The sequence below is a fragment of the Lathamus discolor genome, chromosome 2 (assembly GCF_037157495.1).
Source record: "Lathamus discolor isolate bLatDis1 chromosome 2, bLatDis1.hap1, whole genome shotgun sequence".
Classification (NCBI taxonomy): domain Eukaryota; kingdom Metazoa; phylum Chordata; class Aves; order Psittaciformes; family Psittacidae; genus Lathamus; species Lathamus discolor.
In genome coordinates, this window is record NC_088885.1 from 111972361 (window position 1) to 111998474 (window position 26114).

Genomic DNA, 26114 nt, shown 5'->3' on the forward strand with positions numbered 1-26114 from the left:
GGATGGGATCACTGCTCTAGCACCGTTAACAATGTATGTATTACTTAAACCCCTCCTTCCTTCTTTCCCCCCAACAGAGGAACAGCATTAAACACCTTGTATGAAGGGAATATTCTTTGCTCATAAATTAGATGTAGTAAAGAACTGACTTTTACTTGTGTGCTTCTTACCAATCTAGACAGTGCCCTAGAGCCAGCATAAATAATGCCCACAAAAAGTACTGAAGCAGGAAGCCACGACAGGATTTCAGACCTGTGGAAACAATTAAAATCCCATTACTTCACCACATTCTGTTTACATACAGCCAGCAACAGTTGTTTGCAAGGAATATAATAATACATACATATGTACATGAATTTAAAAGATGTGCATATTAAATTCGTCTGAGTGTTCAGTATTCCTCCCATTTACTAAAGAATCCTGAGACAGAAATGAATCGCTTCATCTAACACTGGATAAGAGCTATTTACAGATATATTTTCTTTTACTCTTTCCCTGGCTTCTCTCCCTGTGAAATTGTTTGTTTCATAGCAATTATTCCTACTGGTTTTAAGGGACACAAATTTCAACTAATGTCCTTGATGTGCTGTAAAAGGAAGAAAAACTGACAAATGAAGGCATAAAATGGTGCACTCGCACAGACAGCACACATTTTCACTATGTAGAAATACACTTGCCCACCCACACGTTCATTTTTCAGCCAGATTTAAAAAGAGATTCTTCCTAAAGATCAGATTGTCTCTGTGGAAGCATATCTCTTGAGATTTCTTAATGATGCTCCCTCAACTAAGCCAAACTCCTAGAGGCAGTTTGACAGCTAATGGAGGGATGAAGTCATCAGATTGATCTGATTATTATTGTTATTTTTTTAATCCATGGTTACTGCAGCAGGGCCAGCTTTCCGTTCTGAGAAGGAGCTTCAGAATTTGCACTTTTTGGTTTTTGATCTTGTTACTTAAGGGGAAAAAGGGATCAGGTAGGTGGTAAATTTCAGACAGAATAATGTAAGATTTTGAGCAAGGGAGGAAAGGAGTAGCAATGATCTAAAGGCCTGATCCAAACGCTTCTCAGGACTGAAGACAATGCTACCCCTATTCAGTCTTCCCAAGCTTTAAACTAAAGTCAAGAAAACATTAGTGAATAATACTGGTTCTCAGAATGAAACCAAACTGCTTTGTAATTCCTTAATTTGGATTATACTTCAAACTAGTGTAAGACTTAAAATGTAAATATAGGTACTGCTACACTACCACACTTCATGAATACAAGAAAAATAGATGACTAAACAATGAAATCAGAACAGTCTGGATGAAGATAAAATATGCCCAAAAATGAATGTAAACACAGACAAGAAAAAAAACTAAATACCACATTTCTTTTTTTCTTTTTAATAAATAATTTTCTAAGATACTTGATAAAAATACCCAGGGTCACAAAAATAGAGTAATCTTTAGATACTTTTACTGGCATAGATATTGGTTCTGGGGTTTTTTTTGGGTAGCCACCGTAATTTTTTATAAAAACACTGTTCATTTAAGGTTATTGACTTCAACTGGAATTTCACTAAAACCAGGATCTAAAACTGTCATACCTCATTACCAGCAAGTTCACATAAGACACCAACAGAATACTCACACCTTATTGGAACTTCCACAAATGGAAGAAAGGAGAATAGAAGAAAAGAAAGAAGGGCTGGGAAGATGAAAGGAACACACACTGAAAACCGAATTTTCATTAAGAACATAAAAATATCACTCTTTCATGTTCCCAACCACTAAATTCTAGGAATCCCAAACATGTCTTCATTTCCAATGCAATACTGTGAAGAGTCATGGAAAAAGATTTCAGATGTTTTTTTCCATGACGTAAGGGTAGAATTTTATGCTGCCAAGTGGGAATTTAGGGACTGACAAAGAATGCATGGATGTTTGATGTAATGTGTCAGCACCAACAATCTGTCTTTGTATGTAAACCAATTAGTAGCTTTTTATGTTGGCAATACAGCAATGTACATGTAAAACAAAAAAGCTCAGTGACATAAAAGAACTGATGAGCTGTGGTTGTAGGGTTAGATTCAAATGCCACTAAAGTCAGTGGATAGGTTCCCCTAAAACACACTTTAGAGCTTTGGTTCAAGCAAGGCTCTGAGCTGCTGCTTAGCCAGGGGGGAAATTCAGCACTACAAGAAATGCCAACCAGAACACATAAGACTAACGTGCCTTACAAGGATGAGTGCAGCAGATTGTGGCACTGGGAGCATTATGCAGATGCTACACGTACTCCTCTAAGCTCCACAGAGCCCTTGTTTTGGATACAAGTTTTGCAGATGGTCACCATTCAGCCTTTAGAAGCAACAATGATGGTGACAGTCCCTTACAGCTGGGAGGACCAGGGGAAAACAGATGAAAACCAGGATATCCACAAGACCTAAGAGAAATTACTCTAAGCAGTATGTTTTAATTTTTTAATTTAATTCCAGACTTCAGAAAAAAGGGTGATGATCTCTAGGTGATAAAATAATTCTGCCGAGACACTGACATAACCTGAACTGGCTCAAAAAGCATGAGATCAGTCCACATGACAAAAATGCTGACACTTCGTGGAAATTAATAAATGGGTGACAGACTGGGGACCAGATGTCATTAAGTATCCTTCACATACACAAAAACCCCCTACAAAACCCAAATGAACAGAGATTCAGAGACCAATATTCACTAAGGGGGGAATGTCCTTATCCCAGTGGTAGTACTAAGAAAAATCACCTTTGGAAGGGGAAGGAGTTGAGAGGGAGTGATAAACAGAAGCTTTGAGACATTATGTTTGCTTGTTTGTTGGGAATGTTACTGTTTAGTTGTTTTTTAGGGGGTTTGGTTGTTGAGTTTTGGTGGTTGTTTTTTTCTTTTTAAACCACATATACATGCTACAAGTCCAGCTCAGCAAATCATTAACACATGATCCTAATTCTTCTGAATAAAGACGGGTTTAAACTCATGCTTAAGTATTTGGCTGAATTATAGCCAAAACATGTCAATTAATTCTGGTAATTTCATTCACTCTGTTCTAGAACAAGAATTCTGTATTGGCTAAACTAATAAAGCGGTTTCTCAAGATGTACTTAAATCACTTTTCCTACAGTGTGCTGACATCTAGTGGCCTGAAATCGCCACTGTCAAAACACGAACTAATTTTTCACAAAAGCTTTTCTTAAATAAAAACATCCTCCTCAAGAGTAAAAAAATTTTTCTTGTCCACTGTTTTCTTCAATGTCCTCCAAGTTTTGAAAAAAAAAAATAAAAATCTTCTGAATCTGAAAAAAGATTTAACTTCTAACTTTTTTAATTTCATAGTTTAAAGCAAAAATAGTGATGAAAAGTTGAACTAGAAAAGACATTACTGACGGCTGTATTCTTTTAGACTGTTATGACAACGCCACAATCTGCATAAATAATATGCATTTGATAACAATATGTATCGCAGTAACTGCCACTAAAGCAAGGGTTGGACCCTAATCCTGAACTCTACCAATACCACTGGCAGCTTTTACACCAACATCCTCATTTTATCTGCACTAAAGGTAAGATAAGAAGCAAAATTCTGTTTCTATTTACAACTTCACTTAAGTTTCAGTAGTGATGTAGTCACTTGCATGGACATGAAAACAGAACATAGCCTGGTTCTTCTGAAATACATGTAGATTTCATCACAAATCAGGAGACTGAGGTTTGCAAGCCAACCATCTGAATCCCAAACAGAAAATCCATCAGCTGCTAACACAGAATCACTGAAAAAAGTTACTCAGAAGGCAACTCTGGCAGCCATCTAGTCCAATCACCACCCCAGCTTCAGAATCAAGTCACATTACTCAGGTCATTGTCTAGTAAAGTTCTTAGTATCCCCAGAGATGGCGATTCAAAATCTGCTGTGGGTATACATCTTCTAAATTATACTATTTCTGCAAAACTAAAAAGATACACCACATTCTGTACCACGGAATGGATCCACCCAAGCAGATTACAGTATGCTGGAACACTCTTCTGAGTTGTCATCACAGTCCAAGCAGACGATCTTTGCTATAAAGCACCTTTTAATTTGGAGTTTGATTATTATATCAATCCTGTACTGCAGCAGCTGCTTTTGATGAGCGGTAATAAATGCTAGAGTTAGGCAAGAGTGAATGATACCCATTTATGGGACACAGCTCTTACAGAAAAAGGCAGACCACATTTATGGACCTCACTGCACTGAAGTTTTGGGAAAGGGTATGCTCTCAACCAAGGTTTCTTTTAAAATACTATAAATAATCCAGGGGAGACATGTGGACAGATGGTTGGATAAGCTACCTTTATAGTTTTCACTAATGTCTGTGATTTTTTGACCAAGGCTTTGTCTTACCAAGGCTAAACTGAATCCACTTTACAGTAGTAATCAGCTGAGGTGTGTGTCATTGAACATTTACTAGACTAAAACACAAGATCTCTCCTATGCCTGTGAAGCAGAACACATACACACCTCCCAACTTATATTTTACCAAGTTAGTAACTTCCACAACCAACTTAACTATGTCATAACCCAGCTACAGAAAATAAGTATTTAGCAGATACTGAAAACCCCACAGTACCTTGAACACAAGTTTATCTCCACCCAGCCCAGCTTCCAGGAGACATGAAGCAAAAGTCCACCCACTAATGTCTGCCACCTGAAATAAAAACAACACAGCACTTCTGAATTATTTGCTTTTTTAATCCACATAGAGCATGAGTTTAGAATCCACAGAATTTCCCACAGCACACCATGACCCCAGTTATTTTGTGTTTCTCTAGGTTGCCAGGGATGTCAAAATTCCCCTTTGAATCTTCCATTTTTGTGGGCCTTCATTTCCTCCAAATTTTATAATACTCAGGTGCTTCCACTTCCTGTTTCAAATGTTTTGTAAATTTACCACAATTACCTTAGTCATGTTACTGAATTTATCATCTCTTCCCACACACGGTTTACAATAATAATAGTGATGTTAGAGCCATGATCTTGATCTGAAGATGTGTGACAAAAGATGACTATCTTTTAGACATAAACTCTTATTGTCAGAGCAAATAAACATGATTTCAGGATTCAAAGACTCGCTTCAGCTGAAATAATAAGCCTCAAGGATGACAGGTATAGTCCTAGTAGTTTCAAACATTAGCTCTATGACTTCACATGGTCTTAGAGTACAAAATCCCTCCAACTCGGCCTGCTTTCCCTCCACAGACACATCTTGTGTAGCAAGCACCAAGTCAAGTGTCATCAACAATAACATCACTATGCTGCATGAGCCTCTGATTCAGAACCTCTAGAGAAAACTTCGCAGCCAGAAAACCTTGCATGTAAACCACAATACTGAGGTGTTATCACTGGGAAGGTATAAAACAATTGCGTACATTCTGCATTGACTTATCTATATGATTTATCCTACCATAAAGGTGTTCCTTAGTCTATTACGGAAATATTTGAGGCCTTAGAAATGCTTGCAGACAACGTAAAATGACTCATGATGAATACTGATTATTTTTTTTTTTTAATCTTTAAAATAAGTTATTAGCTTGCTTCCCTTAAGCCAGTGGTTTTCAGAGAGGTGTTTCAAGCTTCTCAGGTAAAAATCCTTAAACATCTAGCATCGTTCAAACACAGATACTGTATTACGCTATTAAATCACATCAATATTTGTGATAGGTGTAGAAGTGGGTTTATTTATTATTCCCATTCATTGCAATGTACTTAAGCAATTATTCAAAATCTCACACATATGCAAATAAACAAACATTCACTCTATGTTGTATTGCATACAGTTGGACAGTGTCACAGAAGAGCGAGCTCACTGTCCACATGGGTATGATGAATACTCAATGCTACTATCACAGCTCACCTCACCTTTTTAGATGAGGAGCATACAAGAGCTTAAAAGTCAGGTGTCTTTGAAGTTTGCTGCAGGCTTGACTATGCTCTAAACAAAGCCAGTGATGAATTCCCATCCACTCTACTGTGAAGGATTTCCTCTTGTCTCAAGTTTTAAGGACAGAAGTTGAAGTTCCAGATGCTTAGCACTATGCAATATACTCTTAGATCACACAGGGAACAAAAACAATGGCAATGAACAGTAACAGCATGAACTAAGAAAAACATCCTTTTCCTCCTTTGTTCATCTGTCATAGCTCTAAATGAAAGTGCAGCTGAGACAATTATTAAGGAAAAATCACTTTTAAAAGCCAGAACGCGTGGAAAAATACTAAGATGATGAGAAGCATTTCCAAATAACAGAAAAAGGAAGTAACTGTGGCAACACAGATACCATAAAGAAGTTGCTTGCCACTGAAGTATGCTTTTTTGCTGTTGATTTACAACATGTGTAGTTTACACACATTACTCAAAACCCTCTCCCCATATGATAAAAGCCTTGTCCAAGAGACAGTCTCTGTGTGGGTGTGTCAAAGCATTCATTGACACACAGCTCTATATTTAATAGAGCTGAGTACATTCAAAGAATATGGAGATTCCTCAGGCAATTATTCCTAGAGCTGACTGAAGTCCTGATGCTGCAAGTCAGACAAAAATATAAGCCATGTTAAGCATCAGTAAAGGAATTAAAGATATCCAGTGTCTGCAGATTTGTACCGTTATCTCAAAAGAACAAATGGGGGAAGTCTTAAATCTAAGAGGCCAGACTTTCAGTAAATGTCTCACAAATTATTAACAGCACTGATGGATACTTAGCAAACTGTTACATTTCTCACTATGAACATTAAGATACGACAGCAAATTGTAATGCAGAGTTACAAAGGCTAAGTGTGAAAATAAGCAACATGGTATGTGTATGCCTAAATATGGGTTTAAGCCTGGTTTTCATTAACATAGCAAACTGCATGTTATCCATGAGTACCATCTCCAAAGAAGACAGGCAGTACTATAATTGTGACTGTTCTACGCCGAAACATAAGACTTTCAGAAAAACGGGAAATGAGAAAGTCTATCTTAATTACATCACCATTGTGGTGTTTAAAAACTAACCAGGACACATTAATGAATGCTTTACTAAGGCTTCATGAAGTATGTTCTCTAGACAGCAAAAGCCAGTAATGACAAGAGGTAATAAAGTTAGCTTCAGCACGGAACAGCAAGATCTTTACTAATTGAAGTAATTTTCCAAACAACTGTATTCTTAAAACAATACTTACCCTTGAAAAAGGGTAGGGTAGGTAAACTGCAGGACAGACAGGACATACTGGAAAACAAATACTAAATTAATGGACATCAAACACCTCCAGCTTCTAACATCAACAATCAGAAGAGCAACAAAACAAACAGTTTTTACTAAAATAAAAAGACAAAACAAAAAATCAGTTATTTGTCTTCCAAAGCCAGAACTGCTCCATGCTGCCCCAGTCACTGTGGAAAGCAGCAGACACCAAAGAACATGGGGTATAGAGTAGACACACTGAATGACAGAGAGAAGGCTATCTTCTGAAATGCTCTTTCTGAGCACACTCCATGCATCACACTGAATGGGAAAACGATTAACAAGAACAAAAAGACACAAGCAGTTTCCAACTAAAATCGTATCATACCACAGAGGCAACCTTTGGCAGAATTAATCTTAACATATTTGTCTCCTTCTGATTAATTTATCTTACAAACCTGACACTCTGTTCACACACTATTTTGTGTAAAATACTAAGAGTCCAAAAAGTCCTTTGGAGACGTAATATATGGGAGGAAAGAAGTAAAGCCTCTCTGTCATTGCTTTAGCATGCTTTCTCAGGGTCTGTGCATATGGGTACTAGTGTATTTTCCCACAACATATGTATATATGCAAATATGAGGCAGAAATACATATGCCTTTCAATATGTGTATCAGGATCTAACAACTTCTCATAATGAAGTATATACTTTTTTTTTGCAAAGGAGAAGAATGACTCAAGCTTCTTCAGAGGAAAGGAAAGGTACCTGCCATCCCTTCCAGGAGCCAGCACAAGCTGTCAACAGTGAAAGGAAAAGCTGAAAGCTTTCAACAGAGAAGAAACTGTGCTGAGCACCTTGCAAGATCCAGCTTTTAGGTGTGGGGAGTGTCACTAAAAAGCTAGCATCAATATAAAGAGATAAGGGTTGCTGGTTCACCATAGACCATACTACACATACATTTGGCAGAACTGCCACCTGGGTTTTAAATCAGGACAATACATCTGCGCATGTTCATACTCGTTCTTGTGTTTACAAACCACCTGCAACAACTGCACGGTCTACATTCTGGCTATTTTTAACTTTATTACAGTACAACCTCCATTCAGGTTTGAAAATGGAGGCCCTATGTCAAAGTCCTTCCAATTTCAAGTGTAGTTAAACCTTCTCCAATGTACAATGCACTCTGGCAGCTTTTCTAGCCTCCCTCTGTTTAACTAATCACTGCTCCTAACAGTCTGACAAGTCAAGTGTGCGACGTCTCCCTAGAAACTCTGCTTCATGTCTGGACTTCAGCCTACCTCTGGGTGTCCTTAATGGCAAGCATACCTTGGTACAGAAACCAGTGGCCAGTGCTCATGTAATATTTTATTTTCACCTCTGAAACACTACTGTTTTCTAACTCTCCCTCAGAAAATCCATACCCTGCTTCAAAAACATCTTTTCTTTCAGAAATCTGTACCAGAAACACAGGCACACTCTCTGATAAATAGGACAGCAAGCAGTGGTTATTACTTTATCTCTTCCTCCCAGAGTGAAAAAACTACTTCACTCTATGGGTACCTTTAAACCATGCAACTTTATCCACAATGTGGCCATCTTCAGCCTACTTCTCCTACTTGGATGTTTCATCAATACCAGTGGGCAAGTAAATGGCACGGTGGAAAACAAAATTTCTTGTCCTTAATTTGCAGGTTAATTAAACTGCAAAAGAGTCTGTCGAAGTTAACATTTGTTTCACTGCTGCTATAACACTTCGAGTATTTCACATTTTTCCTTTGTATACTTGGTATTACTGTTAATAGATCTCTTGGGGAATGGCTGTGCTTTCAGTAGCTGCAGAAACTATACAGCCTCAACAGCGCTTTCAAAGCAGAGTAATTTCAGGCTCTACAGCCAACATTTCATTCGCTTGAATGATATATTACCCCCTTTTCTCCCCTAAACATGCTACTTCTTAACTTGGAGCGCACACTGGGGTGCGCATTTGGTCTAAGGTGCCAGGGGGAAGGCTTCACTAGGGGGTAGCCCTCCCCCGCCGGCTCTCCCTGAGGAGGGCAGGGCAAGAAGAGAATACTGTCCCTCCTCCTCCTCCTGTGTGCCAGCACCGACCTCAGACGCAGCCCCCTACTACCGCTACAGCGGAGAGACTGCCCAGCGCCCTGCATCCCCTCCGCCTCGCCCTGCCCTGGTCCCTCCGATGCTGGAGAAGAAGGGGGCAGCTCCCCGCCCTCCCTCACCTTGTTGGTGAAGCAGGACGCCAGGTAGAAGAGGCAGAAGGCGAGGCCACCCGCCGGCCTCTTCAGATACATCTGTCACCGCCCGCCCCGCCGCGAACGCCCGGGTACACAGGCCCGGCTGGCGGCAACCATCGCAGCGACACGTAGCACCAACGGGAATCGGGACCCCGCCGGCCGGCACCGCCTCCTTAAAGGGCCGGCGCTGCCGCCTGGCAGCGGCCCCTCGGGGAAGGACTTGGGATACTGGGCATGGAAAGTTGGACATGAGCCGGCAGTGTGCGGTAGCAGCCCAGAAACCAGCCGTGTCCTGGGCTGCATCAAAAGGAGCGTGACCAGCAGGTCGGAGGAGGTGATTCTCCCAATCTGCTCCACTCACATGAGACCCCACCTGCAGTACTGCCTCCAGCGCTGCGATCCCCAAGATCCACAAGATGGGTGTGGAGCAAGTCCAGGGCGGGGCCAACAAGAGGATCAGAGGGCCGGAGCACCTTTGCTATGAAAACTGTCTGGGAGAATTGGGCTTATTCGGCTTGGAGAAGAGAAGGCTCCAAATGACACTTCAGAGAAGCTCCCAGTATCTAAAGAGGGGCTACAGGAAATCTGGAGAAGGACTTCTTAAAAGGTAATGTAGGAACAGGACAAGGAGGAATGGCTTTAAACTGAAAGGGGGGTGATTTAGAGTAGATATAAGGAAGAAATTCTTCCCTGTGAGGGTGCTGAGTCCCTGGCACAGGTTGCCCAGAGAAGCTGTGGCTGCCCCATCCCTGGCAGCGTTCAAGGCCAGGTTGGATGGGGCTTGGAGCAACCTAGTCTAGTGGAAGGTGTCTCTGCCCATGGTAGGGGTTGGAACTGGATGAGTTTTAAGGTCCCTTCCAACCCAAACCATTTTGTGATTCATCAGTGATGAGTAAGCAATAAATATCCCAGGGAAGTGGAGAAGCAGTGAAAGATGTGCCCTACCTAGGGACGGTTACTGGGTGTTCTTTTATTATGGCTTAGGTAAGCCTCATTCTTCCCAGATCTGGTATTAGCCAGGCCCTATCTCTGCTGTTCTCACCTTGGCTTTGCTCAGGTAATGAAAAGCACAGGGCTCTCTCTGTACAGATACACCCCATTTTTAGAGGATGGAGCAAAGCAGCATGAACAAGTAGCTGAACAATGCCTAAACTGGGGAGTCAGAGGGGCCCTAACTAGTAGACCAGAGGCCAAATCCAGTCCATAAAGTGAGCCTGTCTAACCTGCTACATTAGAGCATTGACAGCTCAGTGGTCTCTGCTGTACCAAAACAAATTCCAAGTGTTTTGGTCCATCACAGAATCGAAAAAATCATACAATAATTGAGGTTGAAAAAGACCCTTAACACTACCAAAAACAACAGTTAACATAGCACTGCCAAGTCCACCACTGAACCATGTCCCTGAGAACCATACTTACATGTCTTTTAGATACGTCCAGGGGTGGTGACTCCACCATTTCCCTAGGTACATTGTTCCAATGCTTGACAACCCTTTCCGTGAATAAATTTTTCCTAATATCCAATCTAGATTTCCCCAGGCACAGATACAATCCCATATGGACTGGAAGGAGATGGCCCAAAACAGACATCAGATTTCCAGTGCTGAGAAGTTTGGTCCATTGAGGTCTACAGAGATCAGTGGCACTGATGTGCCACTGTAATGGACAAAGATGGTGTGGTGGATGATACAGAATTTCCACTTTGCAGAGCATGTGTTTATGTAAGCATGTCGAGAGTGTTTTTTGCAAACAAGGGAATACTTTGCATTGTGCCAAACATTCAGCCTGTAAAGCTTTATAAAAGAATAAGAAAACTTTACAGATATCTACAGAGTATCTACAAAGTAAGCATGTGATAAGAATACGTTAAGACTTTTTATTTTAGTGACATGTCATTTTAATTGAAAATATTACAGTGATTTCTCTCTTTGTGCTTCTTCCAGCATTTCTTGTTAAAATTGTGAGACTCGGGCAAAGATGATGGATCTTCCTACAGCAAACTGCAGAGGCAGGTTTGCATTTTTGTAAGCAACTTACAGTTAGAGATTATAAATTTCTGCCAATATTGTTTATCATGACTAATTTGAATTACATATTAAGTAATTGCTATACAGCTTTGGAATTATTTTGAGTAATATGAATTTAAGTTTCTCCTCTATCTAGATTTTTAACTATTTTTATTAGGAGATGAATTATTAGGTGAATGTGTGGCAAATTACTTTGTTTAGCTGTAATTTTACAGAACATTTCATTGGGCTGATGCCAACGTTATGAAGTTCAACCATGCCAAGTGCAAGGTCCTACACATGGGTTGGAGCAATCCCAGGCACAGCTGCAGGTTGAGCAGAGAAGAGATTCAGAGCGGCCCTGCGGAGAAGGACTTGGGGGTGCTGGTCAATGAGAAAATGAACATGAGCCGGCTGCAGTGTGCACTGGCAGCCCAGAAAGCCAACTGTATCCTGGGTTGCATCAAAAGAAGTTTGACCAGCAGGTCGAAGGAGGTGATCCTGCCCCTCTACTCTGCTCTCGTGAGACCTCACCTGGAGTATTGTGTGCAGTTCTGGTGTCCTCAACATAAAAAGGACATGGAACTGTTGGAACAAGTCCAGAGGAGGGCCACGAGGATGATCAGGGGACTGGAGCACCTCGCGTATGAAGACAGGCTGAGGAAGCTGGGGCTGTTCAGCCTGGAGGAGAGAAGGCTGCGTGGAGACCTCATAGCAGCCTTCCCGTACCTGAAGGGGGCCTATAGGGATGCTGGGGAGGGACTCTTCGTCAGGGACTGTAGTGACAGGACAAGGGGTAACGGGTTAAAACTTAAACAGGGGAAGTTTAGATTGGATCTAAGGAAGAAGTTCTTTACTGTAAGGGTGGTGTGGCACTGGAATAGGTTGCCCAGGGAGGTTGTGAGTGCTCCATCCCTGGCGGTGTTCAAGGCCAGGTTGGACAGAGCCCTCTGTGGGATGGTTTAGTGTGGGGGTTGGAACTAGATGATCTTGAGGTCCTTTCCAACCCTAACTATTCTGTGATTGTAAACGCGAACGTCACGCTGTAACTTGGCGCTGTGTGCCCTGCCGTCAGCACCGCTCCGCGGGCAGATGCCGTTGCACTCCGACCCATGTTCCCGCTCCAAGGTGCCAGGTCTACCCCCGTTCCGCCCCCCGCCGGCAGAGGCCAGCTCCAGCGCCCACCGGTAAACCTCCGGGCTGCCCCCCTGACATCACCGGAAAGGTGGGTGAGGCGTCGAGCCGCCGGCCAATGGGCAGCCTGACGGCAGGTGACGTGAGAGGCAACCGGGGAGAACCCAGAAGGTCTGGCATTCGGAGTGTCGTTGAGCACGGAGAGCTCCCTGCTGTTCCCCCAGCCCACCCTTGTTTGTGCAGATGGACTCGGTCGGAGTTGCCGCCGATGCCGGGCCGGGCTCTGCTTGGCGGAGCAAGGTGAGGGCCGGCCTTGGCCGGACTATAGGGAGGGGAGAGGAGGGCGCAGGCCCGACCGGGCCTTAATGGTGGCGGCGGTGGCGGCTGCCCGCGTGGCTGCGTCCGGCACCTCGCCTCCGGCACCTCACATCCGCCCCGTGGCACCTCGACTCTTCGGGGCCGTGGAGGTGCCGTCGCCGCTGGCCCGGTTCCTGGGAGGCGGGTCGGGAGAACAAAGGCAAGCTGCGGCACGGGGCGTCGTCTCTGGCCCGCGCAGGGAGACGGCATGCAGGTCGCTCTGGTTCGCGGCCGCACTTCTGCCTCCCGCCTCCCTTGGAGCGGCTGAGGCCGCGGAGAGGACGCGCAGCGGTGTCAGTGAAGACAGGGCTGTAGTTATTTGGGAAAGTGAAGGTTTGGCTCCGCTGTCCAAGAGAGTAATGAGCCGCGCTGGGCAAGATATGGCGTGGTTCGCTGCGGCTAGCGATTATGTCCTTGGTGGAGAGAGCTGCTGTTAAAACCCGATAAATGTGCGTCTTGCCAAACTCTGATGGTAAACCAGGGAACTGGATCCCAGTGAATGTGGTTATCAAGGCGGTAGGCAGTGAGTCACAACTTGGAGTCCTTATTCCTCAACCCTGCCTCTCCAAGCAAAGTTGTGTGCATGCTCCTGTGATTTTGAGGGGATGTTAATGATGGCTGTCCTTTCACGGCAGAGGAAGCTGTGCATGAGCCATTATGGTTGTGGTATTCCAAGAGAAGTTCTGTATAGAGTCTGTAAGCAGATTTTATGGAAAGGCTTTGCCACTGTCTTCAAAGGGTACTGATGTACTGACTTCCTCCCCCACCCCTCATTAGTAAGTGACCATGAACATGCTTTCAATCACAGTTCTCCCTCTTGACTTTATGAAACTACTCTTTCAGGTATTTTGTGTAGTTTAGTTCATTATACTTCCCTAAGTACCTGAGGCAGGCACGCCTTTATAAGATAACATGAGCTTATTTTAGACCCAGAGATAGCTAATTATCCTGATTACTGTATTTCTTGCTTACTTGAGGAAAATGTTTGTTCATTCACAGTGTCCATGGGGAGCCCCTAACACAACATCAATATCATGTTCATTTGCTGATGTAATGAGTGAACAGCTGGCAAAAGAGCTGCAACTGGAAGAAGAAAATGCTGCTTTTCCTGAAGTGGTTGCGTAAGTTTTAAGTCCTGGATTAGTGATTTCTGTAGTTATGAAGCCGTCTTCTATCTCTTGTGCTTTTTCCTACCACGTGTTTAATGTGTTGTGATACAGTAAATTCTTTGCCTGTTAACTCTACTTCTTCAGGTCGTCTTCAGGGAAGTTGGCTTCCCCAGTTAAAACTCTTCCTTAGATTCTCTTCTCTGTCACACTTCCTTCTTTCCGGATGTTTTCTTTGTATTGTTTTGGGTGCTTTACACCAGTCTCTATAAGCTTATTTTGAGAAATGTTGTCAGGAATGTTGTTGCTTGAAGGTTTTTTTCTTCCATTTCAGAGACTTGTTAACAGTGTACAAAACTGCTTTGGGGAACTGTCAGGTGCATCACCTATATCCCCCTAATACCTGGATGTTCTAAACATACAGGCCAAGCTCTTACTAATTTTAAACACATATGTGTTTTGTTTATGGTCTTTTCCGTGAAACTAAGCAAAGCAACAGTTTGTTTATTTTTAAATTTGCTTTTATATGTTTGTTAATGAAATATGCACACACACATATATATACCTGTATGCCTTCTTTCAATTTCATGGAGGGCATCTTAAAATAGAGCCTAAGGCTTCATATAGAATGGTAAACAACTAGAAGTTTAAGTTCTATTTGCATTGTAAGGGAGTAGCAAAGTGAAATTAAGTCATGCTATGTTACCATTTAGTGTTGGCTTGGAGGGGGAGCAGACAGTTGAGATCTATTAATTTCTGTGCAGCTCTGCATGAAGTCTTTGGTATGAAAATGGTATAAAATGGTCTTTGAAAGGGTATAAAGCAGTGTGTCTGTTTAGATTATTGTGTCTAACTTTTAAAATTTCCGCTTAATTTTACATAGTGTTGCTGAAGGACCATTTATTACAGGAGAAAATACTGACACTTCTAGCGACCTAATGCTAGCTCAGATGCTGCAGATGGAATTTGACAGGGAATATGATGCACAGCTTCGGCGTGAAGAGAAGAAGATCAATGGAGATAGCAAAGGTACCCTCATTAGAAGAAATATTTTTGCTTTGGAGATATTCTTGGCATTCTGCTTAAGTTGACAGAGCTGTGAGGAAGTAGCAGACCCCTGATAACCATGGACATGGTTATTTCTTTTGTTTCTCAAGTCTCCATATCCTTTGAAAACTATCGAAAGGTGCATCCCTATGACAGTGACAGCTCAGAGGATGAGGTTGATTGGCAGGATACTCGTCATGATCCTTACAGAGCAGGTATGTGGTGGCTTTTAAGACCATGCTTTCTTCAGTTAATAGACCTAAGAATATGACATAATTAAATACTTTTTTTTTTTTTTGAATGTAAGGAGACATTCCAGTTTCATGTAAAATCGGGTCACCTAATTGGGAAGTGTTATGCAGGAAGTTAGGCAGGTAACTTCAGGTTTCTGTCTGCCAGTATACTGGCTTCGGTGGCTGAATCTGGCAAAACAACTATTGCATGTGGCAAATGCTACTGGATACGCATATCTGTCATGTACGTTTGGCTGGGGTTTCTGCACATATTGAGTATTGCTGTCTTTAACACGTGTGTCTGACACCCCAGAGAAGACAGAAGTAAGTCATTACATAGCAAAAGCAGCTGTCATGCTTAGGATAAGAGAAGTCTGCATTAAAATCATACAATTGAAGTCTTTTATTCCATCTAATAAATAAAACTGTTACCTTTGTGGGCATTGTGGAACCTTTATGAGCATTGATTAATGTTTTTTTTATATGTAAAGTTTGATTTATTTTTCTTCCTGCTGCCAGATAAACCTACTACTACACCTAGAAGGGGCTTCATAGGAAAAGGAAAAGACATTACTACTAAACATGATGAAGTGGTATGTGGAAGAAAGAACACTGCTCGCATGGAAAATGTAAGCAAAAACTTGGGGAAACTTACTCTATGTGTGAGAATGCTGTAATTCAACCAAAGAACTAATGCTTGGATTAGTTATTCAAATATGCAGTTCGAGTTGTGCAGGAGATGTCATAGACTCATAGAATAGTTAGGGTTGGAAAGGACCTCAAGATCATCTAGTTCCAACCCCCCTGCCATGGGCAGGGACACCTCACACTAAACCATCCCACACAAGGCTTCATGCAACCTGGCCTTAAACACCACCAGGGATGGAGCACTCACAGCCTCCCTGGGCAACCCATTCCAGTGTTTCACCACCCTAACAGGAAAGAACTTCTTCCTTATATCCAATCTAAACTTCCCCTGTTTAAGTTTTAACCCGTTACCCCTTTGTCCTGTCACTACAGTCCCTGATGAAGAGCCGCTTTGTTTAATAATAGTTTGTAAATGACCGTGATTCAAGAACTTGCACAGAACTGTTTTGGCAAAACAACTATCAGCAATTTTGGTATTGGCAAATAAAACACCAAGGCTATTTTTGAAAAGTATAACTGTTGCAAGTTTTACACCTTTTAAAATTCATTTTGCCTGATGAGCCAAGGAACTAATTTTCAGTCAGTTGTTCAGCTTGCAGCTTTTCATAGTGTAAACATTTCGTTTTCTTTAATGTAACTGGTGCAACTTCTGCAAATAAGGAAATACCGCAAGTGCTATTTTTACAGGATGTTAGGTCATCTTGTATCAATTTAGGCAGAACTTCAGGTTCTGAGTTCAGAGCAGTATGGTTTTTAATGGAGTGACAGCATTACACAAAGTGGGTTTCGTAGGGTCCTAATCTACCGTAGGTTTTTTTCCAAATTAGAATAAGAAATTTATCCTTGTGGCAGCTTTTGGTGTCTGCTAGTAACAGTGCTTAAATTTCTATTATTTCTACTTGTAGTTTGCACCTGAATTCCAAGTCGGGGATGGAATTGGGATGGACTTAAAGCTGTCAAATCAAGTCTTCAATGCCTTAAAGCAACATGCATACTCTGAGGAGCGTCGAAGTGCAAGACTCCATGAAAAGAAGGAGCATTCCACTGCTGTATGTTTTTAATCAAGTCTTTTTCTATACTTTTTATGTGGTGTAATAGCTGAACACAGTTTGAGTAATTTCTTGAAACATTCAATTTTTAGTAAACAGTTAAACATTACTGGAGGAATTGTATTAGCCAGCTCCTACCAGTAAAAGGCTGTCTTTATTTAAGCTGCATTACTGTGAGAACCAGCTCAAAGTAAGATTAAGCCGCTTCCATTTTTTTTCTTTGTTTTTCTAAACTTGTCTCTTAATAGCTACAATGAATAAACTGCCTAGAAATTACTTATAGAAACCATCCAGAGGGTTAATCCTCTGCAGCTGAACCATGTGGATCCAAATATGTCTTCATAGCAAATCTCAAGAAGATGAGGTGTCCAAATAAACTCTGACTTAATAATTTAGAAAGTCAGTTGATATGCTTTATGGGTGAGTTTAGAGCAGGGCCTCTGGTAATGCCTGCTGTGGACTTTGAATCTGGGTGTTTTTGCTTTATAGTTTTTGATATATGAAGAATATAATATTTGGGATATTTTGATTTATGATTTCTAAAGACTTCTTGAAAACACTGTAGAAAGAGCTCTTGAGCTACAATCTGTACTTTATGTTGAATTGCTAAAATACTGTATATGAAACACAACTGATAAGGTACCTGAGAGTACTGAATCTTAAGATAACAGTGCTGGAGCAGTTTTGCTTTGTTTCATCTGCTTGGTTTGGTTTTGTTGTTGTGGTTTGGTTGGTTGGTTGGTTTTTTTCCCCTCTCTGTCAATTGAAAGAATGCTCTTAATACATTATTCTTTCCACCTAGTTGAACACTCGCAGTGTATAAATACTCTAAATCCACTGTAAAGCAAAGAATTATGTTAATGAATATATATTTCTTTGTCTGTAGGAGAAAGCAGTGGATCCTAAAACACGTTTACTTATGTACAAGATGATCAATTCTGGAATGCTGGAGACCATCACAGGCTGCATCAGCACAGGAAAAGAATCTGTTGTTTTTCATGCATATGGAGGAGAGTAAGTATATTATTTGTTACTAACAGTAGCTTTAAATACCAGAGATGGTTTTAAAAGAAGAAACCACAAAAATATTTAAAAGTTTGTATTAATGTACTTGCAAATAATAATATAAGAATCTGAAAACCAAATGGTACCAACAGTAAAGTAAAAAAAATCCCACTTTAGAGGCTGGAGACCATTTAATGAGCAGGGACAAATCCACTGTAACTTTCTGTGGAAAAATACACACTTCTTTTGTAAGAAAGAAGTCTTGAAATTCTGAGGAACTCTTTCACTGACCTGCCCCAGACTACAGAGCTGTCATTATCATCTTAGGCTGCCTGAAGATTGTCTTTCCACACAAACTGCTGAATTACCAGCTCCATCTGTGCAGTTCAGTGGTGGTGCTGTTTTTACTTTTGGGTTACCTTGAGAACAGTGTTGGGATGCTGTTCACTTTGCAAGTCATGCAAGAGTCCTGTTTTAAAGACTACCATGCTGGAAGGACTGTGGTATGTTGGTAGTGATGGCACTGCATTTAAGTCACTTCAAAATAGTGGTGCTTCAGAAATAACTAATAAAATACAGGTAATCAAGGGATGTCAAGATGGGGGTAAGTTGGGGGTGGGGGGAAAATATGCACCATGTTTTTGTGGTGCTTAACAAACATTGTGGTACTTCCATTATTTTTCTTAATACAAAATTTTTTTTTTCACTCATAATTTCTTGAAGCAAGTACATCCATTAATAGAGCTCTTCTTACCTATGACATTTAAATAAAATATTAACAGATTAGGAGATGCAACCTATTTGATAAGCAACATATAATCAAAATGCTAAAACCCAAATGGGTATATAAGCTTAATTATAGAACTCTTAGAAACTTCAGTAGAATTGGCTTCCAAATTTGATAGGAAAGCAGATTTTGTATTAAATATTGCTTTATCTTGAAATCTTTAAAAAATAAGAAACCCTTGCATTAGCTTGTGAAGATGTAAATAGTTAACTTTGTTGTATATTGGACTTTTTCCACAAGAAGTGCAACTGAAGATAAAGTTATACCTCCAGAATGTGCTATCAAAGTGTTTAAAACAACTCTTAATGAATTCAAGAACCGTGACAAGTACATTAAGGATGACTACAGATTTAAAGACCGCTTTGGTAGATTGAATCCACGAAAGATTATTCGTATGTGGGCTGAGAAAGAAATGCATAACTTAACAAGGTAAGGAAAAAAATGGCGTAGCTGTCAAATACCTGTTGGTTTCCCATTTTCTGTTTTAAGGAAAATATGTCTGGGTAGAAGGTTTGATTTGATTTTAGGCTAAATAATGTACAACCTGGCACAGATTGAATAAACTGTTGGTTTCTTACAGTTTAATGAATTGGCAGCATTTCCAGTGATTTAGTAGCAGAATGTACAAGCCCATGAAGTTAGGCTGTAGCTATAGAAATGACTTGTTTTTTTAGACCTACTTGGGACTTTAAGATTCAAAATTTCCTATGTGAAATACTGTGAAATATATATATATTTATTCGGGTTTCAATTGGCCTGTCTCAGTGGCTTTTTGAGTCTGGATCAAGTTTCTCACTTGTGTCTCTTAATGACTGATAATAAGCAGGAACTAGAACTGTAGGGTTTGGGGGGTTTCGTATTGTTTTTCTTAATCAGTATCAATTTTCTGATCCACAGAATGCAAAATGCAGGAATTCCTTGTCCTAAAGTGGTTCTCCTTAAGAAACACGTCTTGGTTATGTCTTTCATTGGCCAGGATCAAGTCCCAGCTCCTAAACTAAAGGATGTAACACTTAGTAGTGAAGATATGAAAAAGGCCTACCATCAGACTCTTAATGTAAGACAATGCTGATTTCTTTTCCAGTTCTGGGTTGTGTTTTCTTTTAGGGGAATAACTTTAAAGGACAAATCAGCATTTATTTATTTTTCAGGATGCTTGCACCACTTCCAAGATACGGAGTCCAAAGGCTTATTTTGCTGCTGTTTAATGTGTGACTCAAAATAAATAAGAAATTATGCCCTTAAACCAAATAAATTTAATCTTAATCCCAGTGGAAGATGGGCTGGAACTTGATGACAAACAAATACTTAGCAGCAGAGGAATTATGAGCAAGTAGTCCTCCTTTTATAGAAGCAATATGTGGTTTACAAGGTTCTCTGAAGTCTGTCAGGGCATACCAAACACTTAATTTACAATGTTTAAGCACTCTCCAGTGGATAGCCCCTCCCCAGCCTGCTTTCTAGCAAATCTAGAAATCAGAGAATGAATCAGAACATTGTATGGTAGATACTTTAATTTCCTATTACCTGCTGTAATTGTTTCAGACATGTACTTGCTCACTGTCCACTTGCTATTACTTTATAGACCAAATCAAACTGACTAAACAAACCAGCCATCCATCCCAGCAGCTTGATAATACAGATGGTCTGTGCCTCAAATCTTTGGACCCGTAATGCAACATGGCCATGTTCTAAGTGAATATGCATACTAGTTAGGATTCAGTATCTAAAACTGTGATACTCCTTTCCTGTGTGATAGGGGTGAGAAGGACAGGTATATTTTGAAAACGTGTTTATCTGTCTCATGCATATGCACTGGTTGGCAGAGCTGACTTGAGTTTAGCAGACTGATTCTTCTGACTTGCCAAAGCTAAGCTTGGTGATAAAAGCTTAAAAAGTTTGCTGGCAGTTTGCCAAATCTATGGTTCCCTGTATGGAACTTTACTGAAGACTTAGAGGAAAAAAAATCCAAGATATAAATTGGGTGGTGATTGGGGAAATAGTCATGCACAATATATTTGTTTGGAGTGTAGCATACTTCATTCATTAATTTGATTCCTTGCAGATGATGCAGCAGTTGTATAAGGAGTGCAACCTGGTCCATGCCGATCTGAGTGAATACAACATGCTTTGGCATGATGGGAAGGTGAGCTTATCCTCAATGTGGGAAGGAAAGGTTTCATGTAATGTGAAATGTTAATACCAAGTGAATTGCTATCTCTCTGTGACTACAGGTGTGGCTAATTGATGTCAGCCAGTCTGTGGAGCCAACCCATCCTCATGGACTTGAGTTTCTGTTCAGAGACTGTAGGAATGTTTCACAGGTAGGATCTCTTCAACTGACTGTCTTCTCTTACGCAGAATGGTTTCCAAGATAAAATCAATTCTGAGCTAACTAACAAACAACTAATACAACTCCATTAAAAAATGGTCACCATATATATTTATATATATATATATATATATATATGAGATAATATGACCATATGTATATATATATGGTCACGGTGACCATATATATATATATATGTGGTGACCATATATATGGTATAATCATATGTATATATGATTACTCATGTATTTTTTGTATTGATTGTTCTCCGAAAGGAGAAAAAAGTGTGCAAGAATGAAATGGTACCACTAGAACTTAAAACTTTCAGTTATTTCTGTCTTCAGTTCAACCAAAGCAGAAGTGTCATTTTGACTACATAGTGTAATTGTGATGTCAGGAAGGAAATTAATGTTTTGTTTAGTGTAGTAAAGTGTTTAATGTGTCTTTTTATATTGCCTAGTTCTTCCAGAGAGGAGGTGTGGCAGAAGCACTTAATGAACGTGAACTCTTCAATGCTGTCTCAGGTTTAAATATTACAGCTGACAACGAAGTAGACTTCCAAGAAGAGGTATGTCTTTCTGCATCTTAACATTTCAGTTTGGTTAGCTCATAGCAGCTGTTCTGATACCTTAACTTTCCACATGTAGTTTGTATGATTAGTGTGTGTGAGTATAATTTCAGCAATCATTCTGCATCTCTTTTTCAAAGTTTCTTTCAACCTAGCTCAAATCTTTTCAGAAGATCAGACAGACCTCTCCACCCCCTTTCCTGTTTCCCCTGCTCCCAAGTATAAAAGGCTTTATGTTGCATACAACTGTTGCTTTCAGTGTTAAGAAAAATTTAGTGATCTGTTTTAGTTGAAAAGCTAGCTTTGCTGTCTTCCCTTACGTATGTTAAAGGCTGTGCAGAGAAAGGAAAGCTGGGTTAAAATAATAATTCTACTGCTTAGTTTTCATAGTTTAGATTTTGACTGACTTGCATTCAAATTTTTCCATAAGAAGTTTTCTGTAATGTAACTGGTTTTCAATATTTTCATTGAAAACACTGCTAACGTTTTCAATTTTTAAGCCTGGAATCATGCTAACATAAATATGGGCTAGGAATCTTTGGTCACCTTTGGCTTTTAACTTTCAGATTTTGGCTGTAGCTCAACAAGGCATGTTTCCGACTATCAGACATTTAAAAAATAAGTGATCAAACATTCTATATTTATTCATTAAAGTAAGGGCAACATGGCAGTTCTGCTCAGTTCCTAATGACAGTGTAGGTTCCAGCATGTAGTAGGTGGGAGTGTGGAACTAGTTAACTCCTGCGGTGGATCCCCAAAGTGAGGAAAAGATAAAGGGAACACAGTGTCACTGTTGGGCAGAGAAGAGATTCAGAGTGGCCCTGCAGAGAAGGACTTGGGGGTGCTGGTCGATGAGAAACTGAACATGAGCCAGCAGTGTGCGCTTGCAGCCCAGAAAGCCAGCCGTATCCTGGGCCACATCAAAAGGAGCGTGACCAGCAGGCCGAAGGAGGTGATCCTGCCCCTCTGCTCTTGTGAGACCTCACCTGGAGTATTGTGTGCAGTTCTGGTGTCCTCAACATCAAAAGGACATGGAACTGCTGGAACAAGTCCAGAGGAAGGCCACAAGGATGATCAGGGGACTGGAGCACCTCGCGTATGAAGACAGGCTGAGGAAGCTGGGGCTGTTCAGCCTGGAGAAGAGAAGGCTGCGTGGGGACCTAATAGCAGCCTTCCAGTATCTGAAGGGGACCTGTAGGGATGCTAGGGAGGGACTCTTCGTCAGGGACTGTAGTGACAGGACAAGGGGTAACAGGTTAAAACTTAAACAGGGGAAATTTAGATTGGATATAAGGAGGAAATTCTTTCCTGTGAGGGTGGTGAGGCACTGGAATGGGTTGCCCAGGGAGGTTGTGAGTGCTCCATCCCTGGCGGTGTTCAAGGCCAGGTTGGACAGAGCCCTGTGTGGGATGGTTTAGTGTGAGGTGTCCCTGTCCATGGCAGGGGGGTTGGAACTAGATGATCTTTAGGTCCTTTCCAACCCTAACTATTCTATGATTCTGTGATTCCACAGTCCTTATGTATCAGCAAAACCCAGTTCCCTCACTGACTGTGTCATGAGCACTTGGGTGTGGGGTGTGGTTTTTTTGTTGTTGTTTTGTGTCATCTTTTGTACATGTAAGTTTTATGGGAAAGACTTATGCTGGTGTTTACATAAAGGTGAATTTGAGCTGCCCAGCCTTAAACTTCAGACTTTGACTTTAGCTGTGAGTAACTAAAATTATCTCCCCTGGAGTATGAGGAAGTAATCCAAACATAACAAGATCAAAATAAGCTACTGTACTGTGTTACTTTGACTGTACAAAACATAGGAGTATAACTCCCTTCAGCTTTCACCACTAAAAATGACTGCAGTGGATCTGTAACATTGGTATTACTTCAAATTTCTCCAGTGCTGATGGATTGGCTGAGTTACAGTAGAAGTGTTCAGAGTTGAAAAAACTGTGGGGAATACAGCTGAAGTAAGAATCATTCAGTCCTCCTTGCAACTGGCAGTGTTCAAGGCTGGATGTGGCTTTGAGCAATGGGTCTAGTGGTTACCCATGGCAGGGGTTGGAACTGGATGATCTTTAAGGTCCCTTCCAACCCAAACCATTCTATGATTCTAATTTCAGTTACATAGCATGAGAAACTATAAAGGAGTGCTACTGGTTTTAGGAACTTGTTGAAAACAGATGTTTCCAGCTGTACTTCCAAATCATGTTGCTTCCTCCACGTGACTAAGTTTTTGACATAGCAGTACTGTCTATACCTGATCAGTCACCTCAAGCTACGCTTTAACATAATTTAGAACGATTCTGGTGCAGGCATGGCTCTATGATTTCAGCATGGATTTATTTTTGTCTCTCTAGATTGAAGCCTTGGAGAAGAGGAATGAAGATCATGTGCAAAATCATGGAAAGAAACTGTCGAGGTTTTCAAACAGTGGAGACCCACCTATATATGATGAATAGCACTGACTGTATAGCTGCTACTGTAACAAAACACAAGTTTACTGCTTCTGTGTTGGTGCACTGGTAAATGCCAACTACCCATGTCAAGAGAGAGTGTGGTTGACTGCGAATGCCAAAACGGAAAACACAGCGAGTGTATGGTGATGCCTCTGGTTTTATGTTTTAACTTAGCCCACATGTCAGGCTGGCACTGTGAGAATGGATTCTCACTACCTCTTCAGACGGTCTGACAACTTCACCAACTGCCCAGTTTCATTAGGTGAATGTAGCCAAGGTGGTCATATTTTGCATGATTGAGAGTTTATATCTTTTAGTTTAAAAAAAGAAAACAAACCCACAAAAAAACTCCTTTAAAAATCATCTAGGTAGTCTAAAATACTTAGTGGGAAGGCATACTAGGGCAGTCCCTCTTTCTATTGCTACTTGTAAAACTAAAAATTGTGTATGGACACAATGTGGGTGAATCTTCCATCCTTCTCCATCAAATGCAAAATGAAAACTATGCACTGCAGTTATATGAAAATGTTCATTTAACAAACCACTTTCTTTATAAATGCAAAAGTATGGACCCTTTTAATTTGAAGTACATGGAATGTGGCTCTGATCGTATCTGTAAATACAACTGGGTGTTACAAGAGAAATAGTTCTGAATTCAACCAGCAGAGGACTTCCTTGGTGATGGAATGCTGAGGGCTGCATCCAAGTTGCATAGCCCAGTGAGATCAGTTAGATTCATCCTTGATATACAGATGCTTCCAAGTAGTCAATTCTTGATAATATTCCTGTCTCTAAACTGAAATGCTGGGTAGATCATCAACCATTCTTACCACAAAGATAATCACAGATTATGAAAACTAAATGTTGATCATTGTTATTTTTAAACTTAAGCTTTTTGCTTACAAGTACAAAAGAAATACTCAATTTTGTCTTTTTCATGCTTTTATTCTTAATGTCAGTGTTTTGTGTTTGTTTTTTTTTTTTTTTTTTTTAGCAGGTTCTAAAAACCTAGCAGTGTTTCTTTCCAGTGCACTTAAAGATGAACTGATGTAGTGGGATGGTTTGAAACTAAGAAATTCTGATCAGCTTCTTTTTAACTGATGACTGTTTCTGCTGCTGTTCTTTATCAACAGCAGAATATTGTGTGGCTACAGTGGCATTCTCACAGTGTGCTGTGAAAATGATATTTTTTTTTTCTTCTTTTTGGTTGGAAAACTGATGGTAAAGTAAAAACTTAACATTTTGTGGTGGTATTCTTCATGGTTCTTGGCATGGTACAGGCCTTCAAGGATTCCTCAGTGTGTTAGGGTAGGACTGCACTAATGCATCCTAACAACTACTACATAAACAGTAAACAGCCTTGATGGTTATGCCAGTTTCATCCCAGTACTTGGATAATCTTCCCCTTTCTAGATGAGAAAGTTGTCTTGCACTTACCCTTCACTTCTGAAATAAAGGAACTTGGGTCTTTTGGAGACTTAAGTCCATTCCAGGCTGCTCAGTGACACAGTTGCCCAAAGTAAAGGTATTGGGGAAGGAACAGAATAGGTACTGAGAGGAAGATGCTACAGTTATCAAAGCCCTTCCAGGAGACTAAAAGCTGCTGCTGCCAAATACAATAAATTCTTCTCCTTCAGAGGTGGTTTTTAAAGTGAAAAGGATAGCCCTATCCTAGGCTTATTACAAGTTTAATTTCTTAGAGAAAAAAATAAAAAGCAGTTGCTAGTACCTTACAACATGCTTGTCTAGGAAGGATGTTCGTTGCATCAAGGTAGAAGAGAGGACAGAAGTGAGGGGAAGGTGTTTTTTGAGCTGTCAGTTCAAACTGAGGCACCCCCTCCCCTTCACCCTGTATACCTCAATTTCAATCTTAATATTCCTGTTGCAATTTCAGAAAGTGCTTGCTGTACTGTTGGGAAGTAGGAGAA

General features: G+C 40.7%; 2 protein-coding genes across 11 annotated transcripts in view; one reads left to right on the plus strand and one right to left on the minus strand.

Moving 5' to 3' along the window:
• Positions 1 to 9624, minus strand: part of TMEM241 (transmembrane protein 241) — a 56036-nt gene extending 46412 nt beyond the window's left edge. For 7 of the 8 annotated variants that reach the window (XR_010610164.1, XM_065668125.1, XM_065668123.1 and 4 more), the window contains exons 1-4: positions 9450 to 9624; positions 7209 to 7255; positions 4619 to 4696; positions 171 to 252 (exon numbers count right to left, since the gene is read on the minus strand). Coding sequence is in view for 7 of the 8 variants with exons in the window: in XM_065668125.1 (XP_065524197.1) it covers positions 171 to 252; positions 4619 to 4696; positions 7209 to 7255; positions 9450 to 9521 (279 nt within the window). In the remaining variant the exon portion in view is untranslated. Of the gene's footprint in view, positions 1 to 170; positions 253 to 4618; positions 4697 to 5907; positions 6095 to 7208; positions 7256 to 9449 lie in introns of all 8 variants that reach the window. The other variant, XM_065668126.1, reaches the window with a different exon arrangement.
• RIOK3 (RIO kinase 3) lies at positions 9383 to 25439 on the plus strand. 3 transcript variants are annotated; one of them, XM_065668121.1, is made up of 14 exons: positions 9383 to 10071; positions 11408 to 11472; positions 13961 to 14082; positions 14951 to 15096; positions 15225 to 15329; positions 15867 to 15976; positions 16901 to 17044; positions 17931 to 18058; positions 19077 to 19265; positions 19734 to 19893; positions 20902 to 20982; positions 21071 to 21160; positions 21629 to 21736; positions 24088 to 25439. In XM_065668121.1, exons 3-14 carry the CDS (start codon positions 14015 to 14017, stop codon positions 24187 to 24189), a joined length of 1431 nt encoding a protein of 476 aa, XP_065524193.1. In that variant the 5' UTR covers positions 9383 to 10071; positions 11408 to 11472; positions 13961 to 14014; the 3' UTR covers positions 24190 to 25439. The 3 variants fall into 3 exon arrangements, with proteins under 3 accessions (XP_065524193.1, XP_065524192.1, XP_065524191.1); XM_065668120.1 differs by lacking the exons at positions 9383 to 10071; positions 11408 to 11472 and adding an exon at positions 12733 to 12904; XM_065668119.1 differs by lacking the exons at positions 9383 to 10071; positions 11408 to 11472 and adding an exon at positions 12833 to 12904 and having other exon boundaries at positions 19080 to 19265.
• The last annotated feature ends 675 nt before the right edge of the window (positions 25440 to 26114 follow it).